Source organism: Elephas maximus, chromosome 26 (genome assembly GCF_024166365.1).
Source record: "Elephas maximus indicus isolate mEleMax1 chromosome 26, mEleMax1 primary haplotype, whole genome shotgun sequence".
NCBI classification, from domain to species: domain Eukaryota; kingdom Metazoa; phylum Chordata; class Mammalia; order Proboscidea; family Elephantidae; genus Elephas; species Elephas maximus.
The window spans coordinates 8,402,135-8,427,164 of record NC_064844.1 but is presented as its reverse complement, the minus strand read 5'-3'; the positions used below and the strand labels follow the sequence as shown (position 1 = coordinate 8,427,164).

The following is a 25,030-nucleotide window of genomic DNA, read 5'->3' as shown; positions in this document are numbered from 1 at the left end:
CTGACAGACACGTGGGGGAAGAACTGATATATTCTCAAGTAAAAATACTTATTGTTACAATCCCTGAGGGAGATGATTAATCTTTCAGTTTACAAAAATAATACCGAAAATAAAGTTTAATATATATTAATACATACGACTGTTAAACCTCAAAATGCCTAGCACTTCAAAAAATACCCTTATCACTGATCCATGAAGATAGTAGTAAAAATGAAAACTCTGGTGGTTTGTCATATTTTGGAATATATTAGCAGTGTCAGAGTTAAAGGCTCTGTTGTATGAGCTCAAGTATGACACATTTTATAGTTAAATATTGACACAGGCAGCCTCCTGCAATGCTGTTTATAAAACAGTTTGTTCTTACTAAAGATTACCTCTGTGTTTAATACTGAAGGTTACACTGAATAAGCAGAGACTCAGAAAAACAGAACAGGAACAAAAAACAACCTATCAAAAGCCAAAGCTTCATGCTGTGCAATTCCCATGACAATTGTTCTATGAAGTCACATTGGGTTGGATTTAAGCCTCTAATTTATTAACACTGTTTTATAAAACAAAATAAGAGGAAAACCTAGTTCTTAAATAATGAGCTGGATTTTTACTTACAATCTACTATATTTATAAGTATATTCTCATTTCCAAAGTAGCTTTTTACAAATCTATCCCTAGAATATTTACTGTGTCTGTGTGTGTGTGTGTGCGCGTGCGTGTGTGTGTTTGTGTGTGTAGGGCCAGGGAAAGGGAGGAGGGACAGGAGGAGGCAAGGGTAGAGAAAAGAAATATGGGGGCAGACTTCTTGTTAAGACAAAACCCAGTCATCCAGTGCCCTCAGTCGATTCTGACTCATAGCGACCCCTACAGGGTGGAGTAGAACTGCCCCATAGAGTTTGAAGGAGTGCCTGGCGGATCCGAACTGCCGATCCTTTGGTTAGCAGCCGTAGCACTTAACCACTACACCACGAGGGTTTCCTGTTAAGACATAAAGCTCTAAATTGCATGTTAGCAGAAAGGTGTTCAGGAAGGACAATTTTCAGGTGGGAAGAGAACAGGGAGAGGCTTCCTGAATTTCCCCTTTCTGGTAGGGTTTTCTCATTTTGATTCTTACTTCAGTCAAACTGAAGAGTTCCCTTCCAAAGCTCAACTTTATTAAAACCTTGACGCGTCTGTATAAGGAAGATGTCCCCATGACGGATGGTACAGCAGTAGATTTTCTAACTCCCTGCATTCAGCCTCAAGTTCAATCATAATCATACCCAACGCATCACTGATGTCAGTAACTTTCTCAGTAACCTAGGAAGCCTTCATAGTTCTGTATTCATTTTCTACTCCTGATCCTCTGGTTTTATATTCTCTAGCATCTGGCAACAGTCTAGGTGGTAAGAGGGCCATCAGGACAGGTCTCACAGCTTCCTAGGGAATATAGATTCTCTTAGGGAAGAAGGTATCAGTGTACTCTAAAGTTTCAGTGAAGAACAGTTTCTGGACACAACTCTACAGATGGGGAAGGAACCTATACCAAATGGTTGGCCCCCCTTTCTTACTTTAAGTCCAGTTGGGCAAGCTACTCTTCCTTGCCTAGAGATTAAAGAAAAAAAATTAGTTTGCTACAAATCTTGAATTATCCTGGATTTTGTTTTAACAAAAGAATCTCTCCCATTAAAGACTGAGGCTTGGATCACTATGCTCATTTAAAAGAGGTAGAAAAGACACAGGTAAGCAAAGCAAATTGCCAAAGCTTCTCAGATTATTTACAGGGCAGAGCAGACACCTGGAACCCAGGTCGTAACTAAAGAGTCATAAGCCCATTTTTCTACATTATGTTCTTCCCAAAGCTAGGGCTGTACTTTTTCCTTTCTTTTCTTTTTTTGAAATACCCTATCTACTTCCAAACAAGCATCTAATACAACTGATGTAGTACCTGTGTACTTAAAAGTACTACATGTGGCCCATCTCCTTGGGCTTAGAACCACTGCTTGTACCAAAATTTTTTTTTGTATTAGTCAATACAAAACAGAATTAGGATAGTAAATTTTACACCAAAGAATCTAAATAAATTCTATTACCAAAAACAAGCAATTTAAAGTTATTCACGAGTTTGAATTTTCTTAGCAACTCTTCCCTTGTTAGTATAAAAAAAATCACAACTATATCTGGAAATACAACCCAAACCAAACCAAACCCTTTGCCATTGAGTGAATTCCAAGTTATAAGCAACCCGACAGGACAGAGCAGAAACGCCCTGTAGGGTTTTCTATGTTGTAATCTTGATGGGCGCAGAGTACCAGGTCTTTTCTCCCATGGAGTCACTGGGTGGGTTAAACCCATCAACCTTTCCGTTAGCAGCAAGCCCTTAACTGCTGGGCCACCAGGGATCCTTTACTGGCAATTAGAGAAATGCAAATTAAAACCACAAGATCTCTAAACCCGTTAGAATGACAAAAAAGGAAAAGGGAAGAAAAAAAAGCACCGGCAATACCAAGTATTGGCAAAGATGTGGGGCAACTGAAACTTTCAAACATGACTGGAGGAACTAGAAAATGTCAGAGCCACTTTGTAAGAAACTTCTAAATTATTTTCCAATGTTAAACATATGCTTATCACATGACCCAGCCATCCTACTCCTAGTCACCCAGAAGAAATGAAAACGTCTATTTACATGAAACCTGTATGCAGATGTTTATAGCAGATTCATTCATAATCACCAAATACTGGAAACAACTCGAATGTCCTTCAGCCGGTGAGTGGATAAACTAGCTGTGACATATCCATGTAACAAAATGGTATTCGGTAATAAAAAAAAATGAATTATTAATACATACAGCAACATAAATGAATCTCAACAGCATTCTACGAAATGAATGAAACCAGTCTCTAAGGTTACACACTGTATTATCTTACACACACACACACACACACACACACACACACACATATATACACGACATTCTAGAAAAAGCAAGCTACAGAGAAGAGAGCGGGTCAGTGACTATCAGAGGGCGAGCTGGACAGAAAGCGGATCACAGACGGTGGGAACAATAAACTTTTGGAGACTGATGGAAACGTTCTAGATCTTAACTATCATGGCCACCACACAATTTTACGCATATGTCAAAACTCACAGAACCATAGACCAAAAAGGTGAATTTTAGTGTACATAATTTTTTTAAAATATGCATTTTAAACTCAGGAAGAAAAAAGTACTTTCACAAACATTTCATTTTATTCTCAACCCCATAACAAAGAATACGCAGCTACTGTCGCTCTCATTTTATAAGTGAGGAAAGTGAAACACGCAGGAAATAAACGTACAAATTACACGTGACAAGATCAAAACTGTAGTCCAGACACACTGAGTCTATACCAAATGTTTTACTGTCTTTACTTTCCCATGTTCCACTGAATGTTACATGCCACAAGGGCCCTGAAGAGGAATGGGGTGCAAGGGACAGGGGGAGGCAAGGAGAAAAACAAGACCAGGGTACGTGTGCCATTTAGAGTTCAGCTGTTGTCCTGAAGGGATTAAAAAAGAGTCCATAACTGACCAAGTCCGAATAGTGATCCATATAGCTAGCAAATTAACTGACATTAAAGGATTAGCTGGTGATTTCTTCCATAAAAGCTTTCTAATTTCTTAAAGCTAAGTAAAAAAAAAAAAAAAAGCAAACATAAAATACACACAGGTAACCTTGTAACAAATGCTCCAATGTAAGCACTACCTGGTCTTCAGAACCGCACTGAGAAAAAGAATGGTGGTGACTACAGCTCAACAGATGTGACACCTTTAAATAAACACTACAAGCTGTTCCCTGAAGTTACCACCTAAGAGTGGAAAACAATGGGGAAACTTAAAAATACCTTTTCAGTTTCAGAATCAAAGAGAAACATACCAAAAGAACATCCTATAAGTACAAAAAGTTCACAGGCAAATCGAGCTATTTCTTTAGCAAAAAAAACTTAAAAATTGCATCTTTGCCAAAAATAGCGTACCTCACCTAAAAACAGTGGCGTGGTTTCCTCTAAAGTGGTTGCATTCGGATCTGCGCCAGCTTCTAAAAGAACCTGTATGACCTTCCCGTGTCCTTGACTTGCAGCGAGATGTAACGCGCAGAAGCCCTCAAAAGTCTTTGCCTTAATGTAGTTTTCAGATGAATCTATGGAAGAAAAAAAAAATCAACTCAAAGATTATCACTTTTATTTCTTGGGCTCAAAAGGCAAAGATTCCAAGAGGAATTTTCTTAAATTCCTTAATTTTCTTAAATGTAATATCTCCAAATAAGTTTAAAATTCCCTGGAAAATCAAGAAAAATTTCTTTCAGGGGTCATGGTGTAAATAGCTATTTGGTATTTTTAATACAACCGTGCCCACATATTTTCTCTTCTCTCTAATTTCTGAGCTGTTGTTTGGTGGGTTGGTTAGTTGGTTTACACTTGGTAAAGTGATTCAAACCGATAGGGCACAGCAGGTAAGAATAACAAAGAATTTTAAACATAAACAAAGTAAGCACTGAGGGGAGCCTAGACTTACTATACATTAAGCCAAGTCTTCAAGTTTAGTGGTGTAGTGGTTAAGTGCTACTGCTGCTAAACAGGAGGTCAGCAGTTCAAATCCGCCAGGTGCTCCTTGGAAGCTCTGTGCTATAGGGTCGCTATGAGTCGGAATCGACTCGACGGCAGTGGCTTTTTTTTTTTTTTCAAGTTTAAAGTATGGTAAGATAAAAGTCCAAACTTAAGTAACTTTGAAAAATGATGTTCTGACTAGAAACCGTAAGACTAAAGAGAAGGAAGTACACAAACACTGTAATCTAGTTGGCAAAGTTATTTCTCACAGAGGGCTGATTAACAATTCTGAAACCACTATACATGCTGTATACAGGATTCAACAAATGAGAAAATGGATGGTAGACGGACGGTGGGAGCCAGGTTTCTCACTGTTGGAGAGGGAGGTTGCAAAGGAATAAGGCTAAAATGAAGCACGTGGTACTGGGTTAGAGTCCAGACACCACAGACAAAGAGGTACAGATATGGAAATAATTACAGGTGCCATAACCAGGGGCTGTGACAATGGTCTCAAACACCGTAAGGATGGCACAGGACTGGGCAACGTTTCATTCTGTTGAACTCCACTGCACCTAACAAAAAACAACAACGCGTATATAACAGGAGTCCCTGGATGGTGCAAATGGTAAAGTGCTCGGCTGCTAACTGAAAGGTTGGAGGTCAGAGTCCACCCACAGGTGTCTCGGAAGACACCCTATCGAGCACAGTTCTACTTTGACCCACATACGGTTACCATGGGTCAGAATCGACTCAATGGCAACTAGTGGTATGTATACATACATGGATGAGTGTAATACATGGCTTACTATACATACATACTTCCCATCTCTGTCTGATGAAAGGGCTTAGAAACGTTGACACTCCAGTAGCAATGAGCACAGCCGGTGACTGTATCTTGGTTTTGAATATCGTTCTCCAATAAAAAAGAAAGAAAGAAACCAGAGTTCCTTGGAGAATGGCTGATTCTAGGGTTGGGCAGGAAATATACAAGATAAACCTGGAGCGTCTTGTAGGACCAGAAAGTAAAAATTGTTCAAAAAACAAAACAGTAAAATCTATCTGGCGATATCTTAAACAGTTAGAAATGGAACTACCATACAACCCAGAAATCCCACTCCTTGAAATATACCCTAGAGAAATAAGAGCCTTCACACAAACAGGTATATGCACACCCATGTTTATTGCAGCTGTTTACAATAGCAAAAAGCTGGAAGCAACCAAGGTGTCCATCAACGGATGAATGGGTAAATAAATTGTGGTATATTCACACAATGGAATACTACGCATCGATAAAGAACAGTGACGAATCTGTGAAACATTTCATAACATGGAGGAACCTGGAAGGCATTATGCTGAGTGAAATTAGCCAGAGGCAAAAGGACAAATATTGTATAAAACCACTATTGTAAGATCTTGAGAAATCGTATAAACTGAGAAGAACACATACTTCTGTGGTTACGAGGTTGGGGGGAGGGAGGGTGGGAGAGGGTTTTTTACTGATTAATTAGTAGATAAGAACTGCTTTGGGTGAAGGGAAGGACAATACTCAATACATGGAAGGTCAGCTCAACTGGACTGGACCAAAAGCAAAGAAGTTTCCGGGATAAAATGAATGCTTCAAAGTTCAGCGGAGCAAGGTCGGGGGTTTGGGGACCATGGTTTAAGGGGACTTCTAAGTCAATTGGCAAAATAATTCTATTATGAAAACATTCTGCATCCCACTCTGAAATGTGGCGTCTGGGGTCTTAAATGCTAACAAGCGGCCATCTAAGATGCATCAATCAGTCTCAACCCACCTGGATCAAAGGAGAATGAAGAACACCAAGGTCACACGACAACTAAGAGCCCAAGAGACAGAAAGGGCCACATGAACCAGAGACCTACATCATCCTGAGACCAGAAGAACTAGTTGGTGCCCGGCCACAATCGATGACTGCCCTGACAGGGAGCACAACAGAGAACTCCTGAGGGAGCAGGAGATCAGTGGGATGCAGACCCCAAATTCGCATAAAAAGACCATACTTAATAGTCTGACTGAGACTAGGGGAATCCCGGCGGTCATGGTCCCCAAACCTTCTGTTGGCCCAGGACAGGAACCATCCCTAAAGACAACTCATCAGACATGAAAGGGACTGGATGGTGGATAGGAGAGAGATGCTGATGAAGAGTGAGCTAATGATATCACGTGGACACTTGACAGTGTGTTGGCATCTCCTGTCTGGAGGGGGGATGGGAGGATAGAGAGAGTTGGAAGCTGGCAAAATTGTCACGAAAGGAGAGACTGGAAGGGCCGACTCATCAGGGGGAGACCAAGTGGGAGTATGGAGTAAGGTGTATATAAACTTATATGTGACAGTCTGACTTGATTTGTAAACGTTCACTTGAAGCTCAATAAAAGTTAATAAAAAAAACAAAACAAAACAAAACAGTAGGGGCATGTCAAAGGGACGCTGGAAGCAACCTGAAGGGGTAACCAATGGCTAAAGTTAGAATAATTTGACAATAAAATAAACAATGTAGTACTGGACTATAACCTAAAGCATAAAGTAATATCCACAAATCAATGGATATATATGACTGAATAAACAAATAAATGGAAGAGAAAAAACATTTCCCACAAAGAAGAAAAACCCAGTTGCCATCGAGTCGATTCTGACTCATGGCGGCCACATGTGTGTCAGAGTAGAACTGTGCTCCACAGGGTTTTACATGGCAGGTTTTTTGGAAGTGGATCTCCAGGCCTCTCTTCTGAGGTATATATGGGTGGCTCAAACCTCCAACTGTTTGGTTAGCGGCAGAGCACGTTAAACGTTCGCATTCCCCAGGGACTCCACACAGACAAAATCCAAGTAATCTATGTAGTTACTCTCCTGCTCACAGAGGTGGAGTTTAATTCCCACCTCTTGAATACAGAAAATAAAACAGAAAAAGGATATTAGGGAAAATCTAGAGAAATATGAATAAAGTGTGGAGTCTAATAAATAGCAATGTAGCAACACGGGTTCCTTAGTTGTGACAAATGTGCCATAAAACCCACTGCCATCCAGTCGATTCCAACTCACAGTAATCCTACAGGACAGAGTAGAACTGCCCCATAGTTTCCAAACAGCAGCTGGTGGATTTCAACTGCTCACCTTTCTGGTTAGCAACCAAGCTCTTAACCACTGCACCACCAGGGCTCCAAATGTAGCATAAAAATAGAATATGTTAACGGGAGAGGTAACAGGGTGAGGGGTAAAAGGAGAACTCTCTATAGTAATTCTGCAACTTTATAAAATAGAAAACCAACGCAGACTCAATGGCTAAGCATTATGATTAAGTACGGTTTTGTAACAAGCAAAGAAAAAAATCTGGAAATTGACAGAGGATTAACTGTAGTCCATTTCAAAACACTTCTAAAACAGTTGTAGTTCATTGTCATTTACTAAGTACCTCTACTCTATAATCCTTAATTCTAAGAGGTCTCTAAGCTATGTAAATTAACAACTTAATTAACTGAATGGGATTTTCATATTATTTTCCCAAAGTGCCATTTGTTCAATTAGTAATGCTAATATCCAATCTTTAATTTTCAAGGGGTTTAAGGCCACTAGGGTCATGGACTTAAAAAATTTCCAACGAACACCATAATTCAACTTTAAGTAGGATTTAAAATGAAATGAGTAATTTTTAAAACCTTGGACAGTAATGAATTACAGGAATAGTCTCTCAAATCTGTTGGAAGCAGTAAGATTTAAAAGTTTTGTAGGGACTACCGTGCAAAATGGGAAAATCCTCATTAGCAAAATATCTCAAAAATAGAATTCTGTCACTAAATTTTGAACTGTGTTAAAAAAAAATAGAGAAAGATGTTACAAAGAAATACGGTAAAATGCTTGCATAGTTTAAGTGTAGGATAACAGGTGGCACAATGGTTAAGCGCTCAGCTGCTAACGGAAAGGTCAGTGGTTCAAACCCACCAGCTGTTCCACAAAAGAAAGATGTGGCAGTCTGCTTCCTTGGAAACCCTACGGGCAGCCCTACTCTGTCCCATAGGGTTGCTAGGAATGAGCTGGAATCGATTCACGGCAAGAGGTTTCGTTTGGTTTTGGATCAAAATTTCAGGAGTACCTGTGTAATGGGTTGGGGTGGGGTGTGTAATGTAAATCATTAAGCACCCAGCTGCTAAAACAAAGTTTGAGGTTCGAGTCCACCCAGAGGCACCACAGTGTAATTTCAATATATTAAAGAGATTTCTAAAAAATATCTAAGTCAGATCATCTCTCCTGCTCAGAACTCTGCAACGCCTCCCCGTCTCATTCTGAGTAAAAGCACTGTTGCGCGATATCGCATAGTATACATGGAATGTAATTTACTGAACCATCCTTCCCTTGATGGACATTTCATACGTTGAAGTTTTACAAGTCTAAGCAGCGTCTCAGTGACCATCCTCATACGTCTCTGGGCAGTGGATGAGCATTTCTACAGGACAGTGTCTCAGAAGTGAAACTGCTGGTTCGAGAAGTATACAAAGTTAAAATGTTGATAACAACCACCTGCCATCAAGTCGACTCGGACTCACAGCGACCTCGTGTGTTTCGGAGTAGAATCCTGCTCCAGAGGGCTGTCAATGGCTAGGTTTTGGGGGGGAAGTAGATAGCCAGGCCTTTCTTCCTAGGTGCCTCTGGGTGGACTCGAACCTCAAACCTTGTTTTGAAAACCTTTAAGACTCACCCTTAATACCAAGTTAACTGATATTGGAACAAGAATGCTATTCTCATTAAGCAGAAGAGACCTCACTTCACTCTCCAAGGCTAGAAAACATTTGTACTTCACCATCATTTTAAAATACCTCCTCTCATGTACCTCGATGCTAGCTGGACCTTGTACAAAGTAGTCAGCTACCATTCAGGACTGGTCAGTGTTCTTGAACTAAAATCATCCAAAAAGGTTAAAGCATGCTCTTTTAACTTTATAGCCACCATGTGACATTGGTATTATCAACCCAATTTTACAAAAAAGAAACTTGCCAAAGGTTACTCACCAGTAAGGAGAGGAACTAGGATTCGAACCCAGATCTCATCTGACCCCAAAGCCCGTACTACACTCTCTCTCTCAATCTGTTAACCAAGGCAATAAATATTTTTTCCTAATTATTTTATTAACTTCTGAAAGATATGGAAAGGGTATGTACTACCAATACAAAGTCCAGGTAATTTAAAAAAAAAAAAAAAATTTTGGAAAGATTCCCAAATTTAAAAAAAAGAAAAAAAAAATGACTACTTCAAACAAGACACATCCTTGATTTCAGCAATACTGCTCCTTTTGTTTGGGAAAGGAAGAAAAGAGTAAACACGACCAGTGACTATCAAATGTTGAAATTGAAACAGCAGGTTATTTTGCCACATCACCTAGCTCAGGCAGTAAAACTAGGGCAGGCAGAAGCACTTCCACCTCGCTTACAGATACCCACCTGCACACCATACTGAGGTAACCCAAGGTAGGCAGTCTTACCATCCTCAGTAAACAAAGGCAGGCAATTGTTTGACAATTATTGAAAAGGAAGAAAACGCTACTGTTAGTAAGTCATGTTGCCATTTTTTTTTAATGTTTTACTAATCCGATTTGTAGGCCGAGCCTCCCACGCCTTGTATTCACTTTACCTGCATGAATTAACATCTGCAAGCACTCCACGGAGTTGTGATAAGCTGCTTCATGGATGGGCATCCATCCCCTGTTATCAGCAACGTCAACACTCCGTCCCTTTTTGAGCAGTTTCCTCAAGACTTTGGCGTTTCCTTCCCTGGCGGCAAGTCCAACAGCGGAGCATGTGTCAGAGTAAGCCTCTCTAAAATCCATTCTTCTGATCAGTCTAAAAGAAAAGATACAGTCGGTAAGACAGCATTGCACTCCTGGAGAGCAGCAGCTGACCCTGGGCCTCTCCAACATCTCTCCCGTGACTGCCAAGCGGGAGCCCACAGTGCAGAAGGCGGCCTGCCAAGCCACAGCTCCTGCGACCACCTCAGCCAGGAAGTCTCTGTCCCTCTCTCTCTGGAGAACCAGGATTCCTTGAAATTTTCAAATTAAAGATACCAAGGGAGTTTTAAGCGTTCTTCTTTCTTTCCTCCTCTGGAAATGCTGATGAGCTCCTCCCTGCAGGTTTCTTCTCTTCCTTCGCCACCACAATGCCCTCACCAGAGCTCTGCTAAAAGGAGAGCTAAACTCCTTTAATTAATCCATGTGCATGCTCCAGTGTGCAGAGATGGCCATTTAACTGCCAACAATGCTTAGTCTCGAGAATTTGTTTATAGCTCTCTATCGCCAGTTCGAATCTACCAGCTGTTCCTTGGAAACCCTATGGGGCAGTTCTACTCTGTACTATAAGGTCGCTGTCAGTTGGAATGGACTCAAAACCAACGGGTTTGGGTTTTTTGGTTTATAGAAAACAGAGGAGTTCCTTGGTGGTGCAAAGGGTTAAGCACTTGACTACTAACCAAAAGGTTGTCAATCCAAACCCACGCAGAGGCTCCTGGCAAGATACGCCTGGCAATGTTTCCAAAAGTTCACACAGCCTTGAAAATCCTATGCAACACAGTTCTACTCTGCATACACGTGGTCGCCATGAATCAGAATAGACTCAAGGACAACTACTAACGATAACAAACAGGAAACAGCTAAGTCCAAAAAGGCTAGAAAAAAGAGCGAAAGACTTATGTACAGGAACAAAGATAAGTAATAATTCTGGTTTTCGTGTGCAGAAAAGGTTAGCCACTCAGGCTTTCCGCTTTTCATCCCTGGGAAATAGTTTGACTGACTGAAGACACTGAAACCAACAAAGAGCACCATAAAGCTTTCCTACACCAGCCCGGAAAGTTCTTCACAGCATTATCACCTTCCTCCTGCTCCTCCTATTGCTTCAAAGCTTATTTCAAGTTCTCTTGGAGTCAACATCCAGTCTAACTCTTGGTTTATGACTTCTCAGACACAGTTTCTTGTCAGTCACACTATGAGGCAGGCAAGGCTGAGATTCAGGATTCTCAGAGGGTTGGTTATTTCCTAAGTGGCAGTCCTACTTAAGGAGCCTTAGTGGTACGGTGGTTAAAGTGCTTGGCTGGAAGCCAGAAAGTCAGCAGTTGGCACTCACCAGCCACTCCATAGGAGGAAGATATGGCAGTCTGCTTCTGTAAAGATTCACAGCCTTGGAAGTCCTATGGGGCAGTTCTACTCTGTCCTACAGGTCACTATTTAAGTCAGAATTCACGGGATGCAGTGGGTTTGGTTTGGTGGGTTTGGAGTCCTTATAAGTAACATGCCCACCCCACCTGCTCTTAGTTTTTCTATCATAGAAGGTGGTTCAAAAAATACTGAAACAGCTACATTCTGAATAATTCATCTAGAAAAAGATTTTGTGGAAATAAAGCACACAACATCTTCTGTAGTAAATTTAACCCTATCCACCAAAAAAAAAAAAATTGCCATCAAGTCGATTTGGATTCACAGCAGCCCTACAGGACAGAGCAGAACTGGCCCATAGGGTTTCCAGGGAGCAGCTGGTGGATTCGGACTTCTCATCTTTTGGTCAGCAGCTGAGCTGTTAACCACTGTACCATCAGGGCTCCAATTATTCCATTAGTAGTTATTTACTGAGCACCAACTAGATGACCAACAACTTGGAGTACACAAACAAGACACAGACATGGAGTCTCTCAAGACTCAAGAAAGTGCCATGAACCAGGTACTAATAAAGAGCCATGCATAGTCAAAGAAGGGAGGGCCCATTTCCATGGGCAGAAGGGCAGTCCTAGGCAGAAGGAAGAGCATAACCACAAATGTGAAGATGAACAAGAAAGGGTACAGGAGAGTAAGGGAAAGATTAGTTCACGTTGGCAAGAGGATTAGGTAAACAAAGAAGGACAAGGAAATGAGGCTGGAGAGGTGGCTGAAGGCCAATCTGTGGAGGTTCTTAAAAGCTAAGCTATACCTTTTGAGCCATGCTAACTTCTAAGCAAGGCTATTATATTCAAGCTTCATAGAGAGGGCAAATCACACATACTTTAGAGCAATTTATGAGCACATTCATCTAATACAAGAAAATTTTTTTCCATGTAGTAAAAAGTGGACAAGGCACACGCGCGCGCGCACACGCGCACACAAACTCCAAAGACATTAAAAACAGCATTCAGGTAAAAACAGGTAGCATTCCTGTTACGGATGATGTTAATGTATGCAGATTAATAAGCAATAACCCAAGAAAAGTATCAGAAATGGGTAATATCTGAGCTTCTTAAGGCAAGCAGAAGAAATGTACTACAAGAGGGTTATTTTCTTCAGCTCCTAATGTGGACTAGATAACAGAGTGAACTGTTTATTAAGAACTTCTTTTATAAAAAACCTTCCTGTTTTAGATTAAAATAGAGCAGACACGTGTAAGACCGGAGAAATGGCAAGTGTTCTGTTACCTATACACTTACCACAATAAAAAGAGAGCGAGAACAAAGTCAAACAACCAAATACAATATATAAACCTCAGTTTTATCCTGGATTGGTGAAAAGGTAGCAGCTACAAAAACGATTTCGAGATTAAGGAAACAAATATGGAATACGTATTTGATGGTAGGCTTATTGTTCACTTTCTTAGTGAACAATAATGTATTAATGATATTGTGCTTACTAGCAGAACGTCCTTATTCTTAGAAGATGCACACAGAAGTATGTAGGTGAAATACCACAATATATAAGCAGTCCCCGGGTTACTAACATCTTCCATTGGCAACCCAGGGGGAAGCCTGTATACCAACTTAAGAGTGTTTTAGAAAAAAACATATGCAGAGAGAAAAGGAAAGCCACGGCAGCAGAAATGTTAATTACTGGATCTAGGTGGAAGGGTGTATGAGTGTTCACTATTGCCTTTTTTTCTAACTCTTCTGTATGTTTCAGATTTTTCAAAATGAAAGGTTGGTGGGGGTGCCTACTAACTATCAGGCATGTGAGAGTATGTGAAACTAAAACCTGGGGAAAGTATGAACAAAACCTGTTTATTCTTAAACTAAGTTTCTTTGTAGCAAAGTTCCCGGCTGATTTCAAGAGCAAGAAAAACTCTCTGAGCCTGGAGGTTGTAGCAGCCTTATAAAGCCAAAGGCCGTGAAATATTAGAAAGCCTCGAGAATGAACAACGATTTGGTAAGGCGGACATACGCAAGCACAGACATGGCGGTCCAAGGGGGCTTCCCAACCAGCCGACTTTAACATGTTTTAGGACCCTTGACCCCTTGAAGAAACTCATGAAGGCTATTATTTCTCCTCAAAAAAAAAAAAAAGCACATACACCTCAAACTTTGTATGCAATTTTAGCTTACTTCCAAAGCCTGTCCACGAGCCCAAATTAAGAATCTTGCCTGAGCTTTTCTGAATGAGCAGCTGAGAATACTAAATACAAATAAGGTCGTTTCGCACGAAAATTTTAAAATACAGAAACACTTCCCACTGAAATCACAGTAAACTCATTCACAGGCGTGAAGTCTCCTCTTGCCAGCGTTCAGCTTTTATTTCAAAAGCAAAAACACAGAAGAGAAAAAAATAGTTGTGAGCAAACATATTGCACTCCTCTGGCTCCTGGATCTTCCAAGGGCAGAAAACCTGACTCCCCACGCCAACACCACGCTCTTCCGGGCGCCAGCTGCTTGCCCGCCGGCCCGCCCGCCGGCCGCTCCTCCCTATCTGGGCGGCACAGCCGCGCCCCAGCCTTTGCCTCCTCCCTCCCCTCCCCGTCAGGAAAAAGCACGGCTCCAACGCCGGAGCCCGGACTCTCCGAAAAGGATTGTGGGCATTGTAGTCTCCTGCCCACGCGAACCGCTGACGGCTCCGGTGACTTAACGGAGACTGCGGATGAATCCGTTGCTTAATACACAGAATAAAGTCAATGCTTCTTGACCCTGAAGCAAGGATACAAAATAATAGTAATGTTGACTGAGACAACGTCGGAAACACGGTCCTCGTACTACAAGTCCCAGCGTTCTTTGCGCCCAGCAGCAACCAGCCACTGCGCCTGCGCCCGCACAGCTGGTTTCTTGGGTCGGGGAGACTGCAGTCCAGGCGGACGCGGCTGGGACCACCGCCGAGGATGTGGGTGTTTGGTTACGGGTCCCTGATATGGAAGGTGGACTTCCCCTATCAGGACAAACTGGTCGGGTACATCACAGGCTACAGCAGACGCTTCTGGCAGGGCAGCACGGACCACCGCGGGGTCCCCGGCAAGGTGAGGCGCCAGCCAGCCCCCCATGCTCTCCCCGACTCCGGGCCCAGCGAGGGGACCCCACCCCAGCGCGTCCTGGGGCCCGAGCACGTGGGGGTGCTGGTGTCCCGGGAAGCTGTAACACCTGTGCGCCCCCCTCGCCCACCTGCCCTTCGCTTCTCCCCCAAACCAAGCCGCAGGCTCGCCAGCTCACAGGGGCCTGACGTGCTGGGAGGGGGACCCACTTCTTGGCAACTTCCGCACCCCCCCCAAAAGAAAAAAATAAAGCGAATGGAGAGATTTATCTTCGTGTCGCCACGGAGCTGAAATACAAAAATCAATTTGTAAATTCAGCTTTTTAGTCCTTAAATTTGTTGGCGTTTCTGCAGTCTGGCACTTTGGTTGGTTTGAGTTCAGACGTGCGTGTTATTTCTGGGATTTCTTTAAAACTCTCCAAAGGCTTTACTTTATGACACCTAAGGTCACGGGAGAACTAGTTTCCAGAATTATCTCCAAGTTACTAAGGCGCTTATTTTGATTACTTAGGTTGCGAGGTACTAGTAAAGATAAAAGAAGGTCCCAGTTTGTGACACGAGTGAACACAGTTCCAAACCCATATACTCCGTATTATTTTAAGGTAATTTTCTCCATGTTTGTCCTAAATTACGAATGCGAAATTTAAGATATCTGATCTGGTTTTCAGCCAGTCACCCAAGACATTCATTTCAATTCATGTATACACAGAATTAGCAGCAGCTCACTGCTTATGCTAATCAGCCTTGTATTGGCTGAAAAACTAACTTCAATTCCTGAAGAAAACTAAGTTTTGCTTAAATAATTGAGTAACTCGGACACTTGTTTTAGTTAACATTCAAACCTTTGGAAGAGTTAGGTTTTTTTTTTTAAATAGTATTTTGTTGTCGTTGAGAATATACACAGAAAAACATACACCGGGTAAACAGTGTCTACATGTTCGATTCAGTGACATTGATTGTGTTCTTTGAGTTGTGCAGCTGTTCTCTCTCACCCTCCTGTTCTGAGTTGTTCCTCTGCCATTAACATAAAGTCACTGCCCCCCTAAGGTTCCTATCTAATCTTTCAAGTTGCTATTGTCAATTTGATCCCGTATAGTTTTTAAAAGAGCATAATGCTGAAAGCAGATATTTTTTGACTAGTTAGGCTACCCTGTTGGCGTAGTGGTTAAGGGCTACGGCTGCTAACCAAGTGGTTGGCAGTTCGAATCCGCCAGGTGCTCCTTGGAAACTCTATGGGGCAGTTCTACTCTGTTCTATAGGGTCGCTATGAGTTGGAATCAACTTGATGGCACTGGGTTTTTTGTTTTTTTTTTTTAAGGCAACGCTGTTGTTTGGTTTTAAGATCTCAGGGAATATTTTTGGTTTAAAGTTTATCTTAGGTCAGCAGTTTTAGGAGTTCATGCAACCTTCATGGCCCCAGGAAGGCTGGAGTCCCTGAGAATTTGAAATTCTTTTATGCATTTCCCCCCTTACCCCCTTTTGATCAGGATTCTTCTATAGGATATTTGATCAAAATGTTCAATAATAGTAGCCAGGCACCATCCAGTTCTTCTGGTCTCATGGCAAAGGAGGCAGTTGTCCATAGAGGCCATTAGCCATACATTCCATATCCTTCTCTTATTCCTGGCTCTCCTTCCTCTGTTGCTCAAACCAGATAGAGAACAATTGTGTGTTGGTGGCGTAGTTAAGTTTGTCTGCTAACCAAAAGGTTAGCAGTTCGAATCCACGAGCTGCTCCTTAGAAACCCTAGGGGGTAGTTCTACTCTGTCCTGTAGGGTCGCTATGAGTCGGAATTGACTCGAAAGCAATGGGGTTTTTTTTTTTTTGGATGGCTGCTTGCAAGCTTTTAAGACCCCAGGCACTACACGAGGAAATATGAGGTAGAACACAAGCACTAAACAAGTTATTAAGCCAGTTAAGAGTTAACAAAAGTTTTGACTGCTTATATGTTCTCTGAAATACTCTGTGAAGACTTATATGGGCTTTATTACTGTGTTTATAAAATGAATATTAATCCAAAATCACAAAATATAAAATGCTAAAAATCAGATGTAGGACAAGATGGGAGCCCTAGTGGCACAGTGGTTAAGTGCTACCGTGAGCTATGGCTGCTAACCAAAAGGTCAGCAGTTCGAATCCACTAGCCACTCCATGGAAACCCTATGGGACAGTTCTACTCTGTCCTATGGGGTCAGGTGTTACTTCCGAAGAAACGCCTGCAATCACAGAAAGGGGAAGGGATGAAGGCTCCAGAGCAGTTTGCACCTGCTCGTAAAAGGGGCATAGGATTAAAATCATGAAAAGAACCTGAGTTAAAAAGCCATTCTTAACTAGAGTTGGTCAGTTAAGATGTTGGCATTAAGGTAGACTATACTGGCCTATAGCCTTGGTGGCACACTGGTTAAGAGCTCAGCTAACCAAAGGGTCTGCAGTTCCAATCCACCAGCCACTCCTTGGAAACCCTATGGGGCAGTTCTACTCTGTCCTGTAGTGTCGCTATGAGTCAGAATTGACTCGATGGCAATGGTTTTGGTTTGGTTTTATACTGCCCTACTGAGAGACTGGACAGAATGACTTGAAAAAAGGTGGAGTGATTCAGAGCAAACAGTTCTGAAATGGACGCATAAAATTGCCATTATGAAGGGAAAAGCCTTTGCCCAGGCTCCAGTTTTAATAACTGTTAAATACTTATGTGGCTATTTTTACTACTCTAGTCTCAACCAAAATGTATGATGTGTTGGTTACCTAGCATGCCAAGATATGTTCACTGTCAGAACCCACTGAGGACAAGAAATTGTGAAGTCATACAACAGTGCCTGATACTTTAAAAGAAGAAAAAAAAAAAAAAACCTCACTGTTGTTGAGTCAATTCTGACTCACAGCAACCCCATAGGACAGAGTATAACTGCCCCATCGGGTTTCTAAGGAGCAGCTAGTAGATCTGACTGCCAGCCTTTTGGTTAGCAGCCGTAACTCTTAACCAGTGCACTACCAGGGCTCCTTAAAAGGAGAAGAGAACTATAAATTTTTACTTAAATTTACTAAAATACAGCAAAGGAAAGTTAGAGGAAGAAACTGTAATGGCTGATAGTTTTACATCTACTTTTATTTAATCTTATCATAGCAAATTAAAGGAAAATTGAAGTACCAAACATTTTCTAAATATACCGTTCTTTAAAAAAAAAAAATGGAAAGAACATAGTTTCATTTTACATTTTTCATTATTATGAGTTGCCAGCCTTATATAAATGTTAACTGTCTGACAAAGAACACAAAAAGTTGTAGAAATACTCAGCAAATTAGAAAACTGATGTATATGCGACATCAGACTGTTTTAATAGAAAAATATGCTCCTAGTCAGTGAGTCACCACAAATGCCTCGTCACTGACATAGGAAATGAGATACTATTAACAAGTGTCTGGCTCCTGTCCCACAGTGCTGTGTGACATTTGTGGGAAATACACTGAACCTGCGTGCTTTATTAAATTGTGCTTTTTTTTTTTTTTTTTAGCTTCGTTAAGCTTTAATTTCTTCCTAAACTTAATTAGGAAACCCTGGTGGCGTAATCTGCTAAGCAAAGGGTTGGCAGTTCGAATCCGCCCGGCGCTCCTTGGAAACTCTATGGGGAAGTTCTACTCTAAATCCTATAGGGTCGCTATGAGTCAGAACCGACTCGACGGCACTGGGAGTTTTTAAGCTTAATTAAGCATCTCTTTTATATTTCACTGGCAGTTTCTCACAGAAATTAGGATTTTTTTTTAACGTGAAAGATTTTTCAAGGATCAGAATATATTACAGTTTCAGAAAGAGGAACCAGTTTAGTACTGGAGATGATCATGAACATTTATTAAATTTCTAGCTTTTCTAGCTCTAGATCAGAGACATTACTCATCACCCCATGAAAACGCCCATCATGACTCAACCATTTCAAAACATCCTCTAATCCCATTCAGCTTGAATGTCTTTTTAAGTTTCAATGCCAAAAAAAAAAGCATTTAATGTATTTACAGTCTTACATTATTTTTCAATAACATATTTTTTAGGGTCAAAGAGCAGGTATTTTAGAAAATATTTCCAAGTACATTCATCAGCAGTGCCAGCATTGTTCCATTTCTTTATCATCCCTAAGCAGTCACAGGAACCTGTTGTGTTTTCCCTTAAAATGACTCCCTACATGCAATCTTTTTCTGTTTCAACTGCTACCACCTGTAAGTCCAGGGCTTCCTGACCCCTCCTCCTCCTTTCAGCAGCATTTACTACGGAGCACTTATGCAGGTGGGAGACGCCTAAGCAGACAGCAGTATGTGGGAAGTGCTACAAGGGAAGTGAAAAAAAAAGAAGAAGAGAAGAGAACTTGGGCAAAGGAACCCACAAGCCCACCTGGGAAGTCAGCCAAGGCTTTGTGGAGGGAGTGGCTAGAGAACATCCCAGTGATACAGGGGGCAGGGCAGTCCCCGGTAGGCACCGGCATATTAAAAATAGGAGGGTTGGTAAGAGTTATAAATAATTCAGTACAGCTTGAGAGGGAAAATGGTAAGAAATAAGATCCCATAGTAAACTCATGCTAAGGAATTTTTATTTTGTCCTGTAGCGTATCACAACCTTGAAGAATTTTAAACTCAGGAGCGAGTGGCCCCGTTTTTGTACCTGAAAATTATTCTGGGGCCACTGAAAGGAAGCCAAACTGGGAGCATGCAGGGAAGCCCCTGAAAGGGTCACTATAAGTCGGAATCCAACGGACGGCAGCGGGTTTGGCTTATTTGGTTAATTGACTTTGAAAGGAGCCCTGGTAGTACAACGGTTAAGTGCTTGGTTGCCAACCTTAAGGTCCATGGTTCAAACCCACCAGCCTCTCCAAGGGAGAAAAAACCTGGAGATCTGTTCCCCAAAAGATTTCAGCCTAGGAAACTCTATGGGGCAATTCTACTCTGTCATACAGGGTCACTATGAGTTGGAATCAACAGCACTCAACAACTGACTTCGAAACTGAAAGTAAAAATGGCAGTACCTCCATAATTCTCTATTGGAATTCTCTCATATTGCCTAATTTATCAATACCATTCTTTTAAATAGATTTAGAGTACCAGAAAAATGTTATTTTTCTGATAATACCTGTGGATAACATGATCCGCACCATATACTATACATCCTTTCTGTAGCGTTAAATAGAAAAGTCAGAAATGTAAACGTCCAACAACACAGGAGTATTTCTAGCGCATCAATCTCAGGCCATTACACAACTACTTAAGTTTCTGATTCTAATATAGGAAAGGAAACCCTGGTGGTGCACTGGTTAAGTGCCACGGCTGCTAACTAAAAGGTCGGCAGTTCGAATCCACCAGGCACTCCTTGAAAACTCTATGGGGCAGTTAAATGAGAAATCATAATCCAATATCCCGTGTGTTCCTTGCTTGGACAAAAACTAGAAGGGAACAGCAGCAAAGGTGACACACGTATCTGAATGAGCTGCACTCACTATGGACCAGAGCACTGGCATAAAAGCACTACAAGTGTGGCTTACACCTCAGCGTTCTCACTTGTAACACCACAAAGTCAGCAGACTTACAGCCGCTGGCACCAGGTAAGGATTGTATAAAGACAAGCTTGCAGCCATCAGTTTTAATCCCTTTTGTGGCTTAAATTATAGAATATGCCAAGTCTCAATTTTCTTCTAAGATTTTCAATTTATAAGCAAAGGTTATTTTTTCAGCCTTTGAAAGAAGAAAACAAAAGTTTGTTTTGGCTTGATAATATCTCATTCCAGTGTCAAGCTGCGTGATACAAAGTCCAAGATTCTTTTCATACAATGGTTTTTTCTTCAATAAATGAGAACATCTAAATAACTAATACCTAAATAATAACTGTTAACAGACCTGCGTTAAAACCAAAGTAGAAAAATAAACAGCCTAGAACACCAGGTGGTCTGACTGACCACATAGGAGGAAGTCTGAACAGGCTAGTTCTAACATTAACCCCTCGATACCCGTTGCCATCGGGTGGATTCTGACTGATAGCGACCCTATAGGAGAGTAGAACTGCCCCATAGGGTTTCTTAACCACTGCACCGCCAGGGCTCCGGCCCCTTGATAGGGCAACGTAAAGTCCATCTGTGAATGTAGAAAGGAAAGAGGTCTAACCTGAGCCATCCATTACCATATACAGGACGGTTAGAGCATTTCTCTCGTGTTTTAAGATCCCTTAGGAAACCCTGGTAGCATAGTGGTTAAGAGCTACAGCTGCTAACCAAAAGGTCAGCAGTTCAAATGCAACAGGCGCTCCTTGGAAACCATATGGGGCAGTTCTACCCTGTCCTGTAGGGTCACTATGAGTCAGAATTGACTCCATGGCAATGGGTTTGTTGTTTTTTTTTTTTTTAGTATTCCCTAGTAACAATGGTTCTCAAAGTGTGACCCCTCAGGCCTGTATCGTTGATATCATAGGGGAACTTGTTACAAATGCAAATTATCAAACAACTCCAGCCCTACAGAATCAAACTCTGGGGCTGTAGCCTAGCAATGTGTGTTTATCAAGCCCTCCAGGTACTTTTTATCCAGCTAAAGTTTGAGAACCACTTCCCTATCAGGAAGCCTCCTGGAGTTTGATGTTGTGTTCCCTAATAGTGCAGCAATCTTTTTCGGGGGCGGCGGGGGGGGGGGACTTTAATTGCTGCTTCATTTTGCCTTTCATTTTAGATGAGCCTTAAGTTACTGGTATTTTTTTTATTGTATCCAGTTAAAGTGAACATAATATACCCAATATATATAAATTGATGGAAACCTTTAGAAAGGCCATGATAGTTTGGATAAGGTACATGCTCTTAAATTCACTTTGAAGAAGTGCTTAGTATGAGCAAATGTAGTTAAAATATTTCATGTCAACATTATGTTGCTAATGCTCAATTACTTAATGAACTTTCATTCAGAAAGAAAATTTTTTTTTTTTTTACTTTTTTTAAAACAGCCTGGAAGAGTTGTGACTCTTGTTGAAGATCCTGGGGTATGGTATAATTATTCTTTTTGTGTAGTCTTTAATCATATATAAAATGCTAAGAGATGTTTCTCAGTCTCAGTGATCAGAGAAATTTTATTAACAGTTATCATGGACAACTTGAACTACCTACGTTTAGAATTCCTCTCAACATTCACTGTTTCTTTTCATCTGTTTGTGGGAAAAGCTGCCGATGTGGGACACAGGATAGAGAACAAAATAAAACCAGACGGCACAAGCATTTTGCAGTGCCCGGATGATCCTGGAGACAGCCTGCTGTAGCCAGATTAGTATGAAGAATCTAATGGGTCCCTTAAAGCTCGCCTCACGTTTGCCAGGACTCTTGATGTTTTCAACAGCAATCCCAGTTTGGAATTCTCTATTTCGTAATTTTATCAGCAGCATCTGACATGGAGTGCTTTTTAAATAGGTTTACAGTACCAGGTAATATTCCCATTCACCAGATAATCGTCAGTTTCTTAACTCTTTTCTGCCATTTTACTGGAATACAGATTGACACGGTGAAAGATGTTAACGCTGGGAAAGACTCTGACACATAAAAATCAGGCAGCTGACAACAGCAGATGAATAATGGTGTCAATTAGGAAATGCTTTCATAATTTACACTGGAAAAAGCATTAAAAATGGCTTGAAGTGGTAACTATAACTACTAAATTAAGTGGTTAATAAACAAAGCGCACTTTGTTTCTATAGAAATTTAATTCATTCCAGAAGATGCTATGGACCTAATAGTTTATAATTAAAGCTTGTCAAGAAACTAGAAAATCTGTATTATATACCATTAAGTCTTGCTTATATCACATTTTCTTAATACTGAAAAAAAAAAAAAGATTTCAATTAAGTTTTTTGCAGCCAAAGTATATTATTGATTCTTTGTTCATGGACTTTCTCCACAGAAGAGGCTGCCATTTAGTTTTCTGGATGAAGTAATTTACAAAGGATATTTGAAAGTTTAGACAATTAAGAAATGAACAAAATAAAATCAGTCTGCTATAGGTAGCTGATTATTACAGAGCTTTTAAAACACAGAACCCTTTCTTCAAATGAGGGAACTACCTAATATGTCAAAAGACAGAAGGGACACCGAGCTCTAGCTGAGGAGGGTGGGCTATCAGAGCTTTTCCAGGCAGCACCTGAGGTAGGTTCCAGGGTGACTAGAGTGCTGCATGAAGCAGCCTGGATACCACTGCCCTCTACCATAAATGTTTACGCATTTAAAGCTACAGAACTGTATTTTTAATGACCAAATGAAAACCTGCATTTGTAGCTGCAGTCCTATTAGTTAAAAGAAAAAAACCTAATTAAAAAATGTAAGTAAAGACAACTATCCTGCTGTGTAATGACACACACACAAAATATTCAGAATAAATAATTGAAAATGCTTTTCTTTATTATTTAGTATGTGGGATGTGCCTCTTCAGTGTACTTTTAAGTGAGGCAAAGCTGCATTGGCTTCTGAAAACATACAAGGTATCTCCCTAAATCATAACACAGTGTCACCTATTTTAATTAGCCTTGTAAATTCTAAATGACGTGCTTTGTTTTCCAGCAGGGGTGTGTATGGGGTGTTGCTTACAAACTGCCAATAGGAAAGGAAGAAGAAGTAAAATCGTACCTTGACTTCAGAGAGAAAGGAGGCTACAGGACTGAAACAGTCACTTTTTATCCGAAAGACCCCACAACGAAACCATTCAGTGTGTTGTTATATATCGGAACGTGTGATAATCCTGACTATCTTGGTCCCGCACCTCTGGAAGACATTGCTGAGCAAATTTTTAATGCAGCTGGCCCAAGTGGAAGAAATACGGAGTATCTTTTCGAACTTGCAAATTCTGTCAGGAGCCTTGTGCCAGAAGATGCGGACGAGCATCTTTTCTCTTTGGAAAAATTAGTAAAAGAACGTTTGGAAGGAAAACAGAGCTTCAACTGCAATATGAAGACCTGATCATTGGCTTCTCCAAACAAGCAGAGCTATTCGTCTCAGGGAATAGCTTCACTCACAGTGGCAGTATGACTGGAAAACGTGTCTACTTGAAGGTCTTATCTTTCTGTTGTATTCAGATTGCAGGTGTCGTAAAACACATACGAAGTCAAAGACTGGGATATCGCTAAGAAAAAACATTCAGGTTTTAATAACATACATGATCTAACTACATGATAAGGAATTGTTGCTCACTGGAAGTGAGTTCTTTAAAAAATACAGTGAAAGGTTCAGATTGGTTCTGGTTTTTATCAGAGAAAATCATTCTGTTGTTTCATATCACAGTACTGTTTCAAAGTTGTAAAGAATTAATCGAAAAGTCAGGTAAACATAATAAGGTTATGCCTTCAGTATAATCCCATACAATGTTTCTGTAGCTGGGGCTTAAAATACAAAAACGTAAAATAATGTCTGATTAGAAATGTACAGTAATATAGATGAGACTTCAGCCTTGAATGTGAATGTCCTTGTTATTCACGTATTAAATGGGATTTTCAAATGTAAGCCAAAAAAAATTGGCATTTTTAGTATAAAGGTGTCCTCAGAATTATAATGTACATATCTCTCCTTTCTAAATAAATACGTTTTAATTACTACATGGAACAAACTCATTATGCCTAAAAGAGCACAAATTACAGTATATAAACCACATCCACTAGTAATGTAGTCTGTCATTCACTTTGTATTAATCTTATACAGAAACTGGAAGAAAAAGGGGGGGCATTTCTGAGATTACAAATTAACAGAAACATACATATAAGAAAGTTGAGCTTTTTAAACAGCTTTTGGAATTGTTAATTTTTATAAAGAAATGGTATTATCCGATCATATGCTACATAGGAGCTTCCCCCCGCACCCCTCCACCACCTGGTATCTGACCACTTAAAGGTATCAGCTGAAAAGTGTTTATGTTGCTATTCAAGTAGGAAACAAACACGAATTATTAACTCATGTGGAATTAGCCTTGATTCACACTAATCAGATTATTCCTGATTACAGGTGATTCCTTTCTCAATAGAATGTACAGTCTCTCCAAAATCTTTCAACATGAAAATTTTAGTATCACATTAAACTTAATACAAAATTTACTAAAAACTCCTCAAACCCAGGCATGGCTAATAATTAGTACAGAAGTTTTGCACATAAAACAAAGCTGTCCTAGAAACTCTGTGGGGCAGTTCTACTCTGTTCTGTAGGGTCGCTATGAGTCGAAATCGACTCAACGGCAGTGGGTGCGT

The 25,030-nt window shown here is 40.7% G+C and overlaps 2 protein-coding genes across 9 annotated transcripts in view; one reads left to right on the top strand and one right to left on the bottom strand.

The window, feature by feature from the left end:
* The window catches only part of ASB3 (ankyrin repeat and SOCS box containing 3), a 112,413-nt gene that overhangs the window by 73,206 nt on the left and 14,177 nt on the right, over positions 1–25,030 (bottom strand). For both annotated transcript variants that reach the window (XM_049870529.1, XM_049870528.1), the window contains exons 2-3: positions 10,200–10,408; positions 3,993–4,151 (exon numbers count right to left, since the gene is read on the bottom strand). In XM_049870529.1, coding sequence (XP_049726486.1) covers positions 3,993–4,151; positions 10,200–10,395 — 355 coding nt within the window. In that variant the 5' untranslated portion in view covers positions 10,396–10,408. The remainder of the gene's footprint in view (positions 1–3,992; positions 4,152–10,199; positions 10,409–25,030) is intronic.
* Positions 14,581–24,326, top strand: CHAC2 (ChaC glutathione specific gamma-glutamylcyclotransferase 2). Of its 7 annotated transcripts, XM_049870536.1 has the most exons (5): positions 14,706–14,791; positions 15,314–15,404; positions 21,764–21,799; positions 23,211–23,281; positions 23,361–24,326. In XM_049870536.1, exons 4-5 carry the CDS (start codon positions 23,219–23,221, stop codon positions 23,754–23,756), a joined length of 459 nt encoding a protein of 152 aa, XP_049726493.1. In that variant the 5' UTR covers positions 14,706–14,791; positions 15,314–15,404; positions 21,764–21,799; positions 23,211–23,218; the 3' UTR covers positions 23,757–24,326. The 7 variants fall into 7 exon arrangements, 6 of the variants coding, with proteins under 6 accessions (XP_049726490.1, XP_049726488.1, XP_049726492.1 ...); XM_049870537.1 differs by having other exon boundaries at positions 14,699–15,404; positions 23,364–24,326; XM_049870533.1 differs by lacking the exons at positions 15,314–15,404; positions 23,211–23,281 and having other exon boundaries at positions 14,581–14,791; positions 23,364–24,326.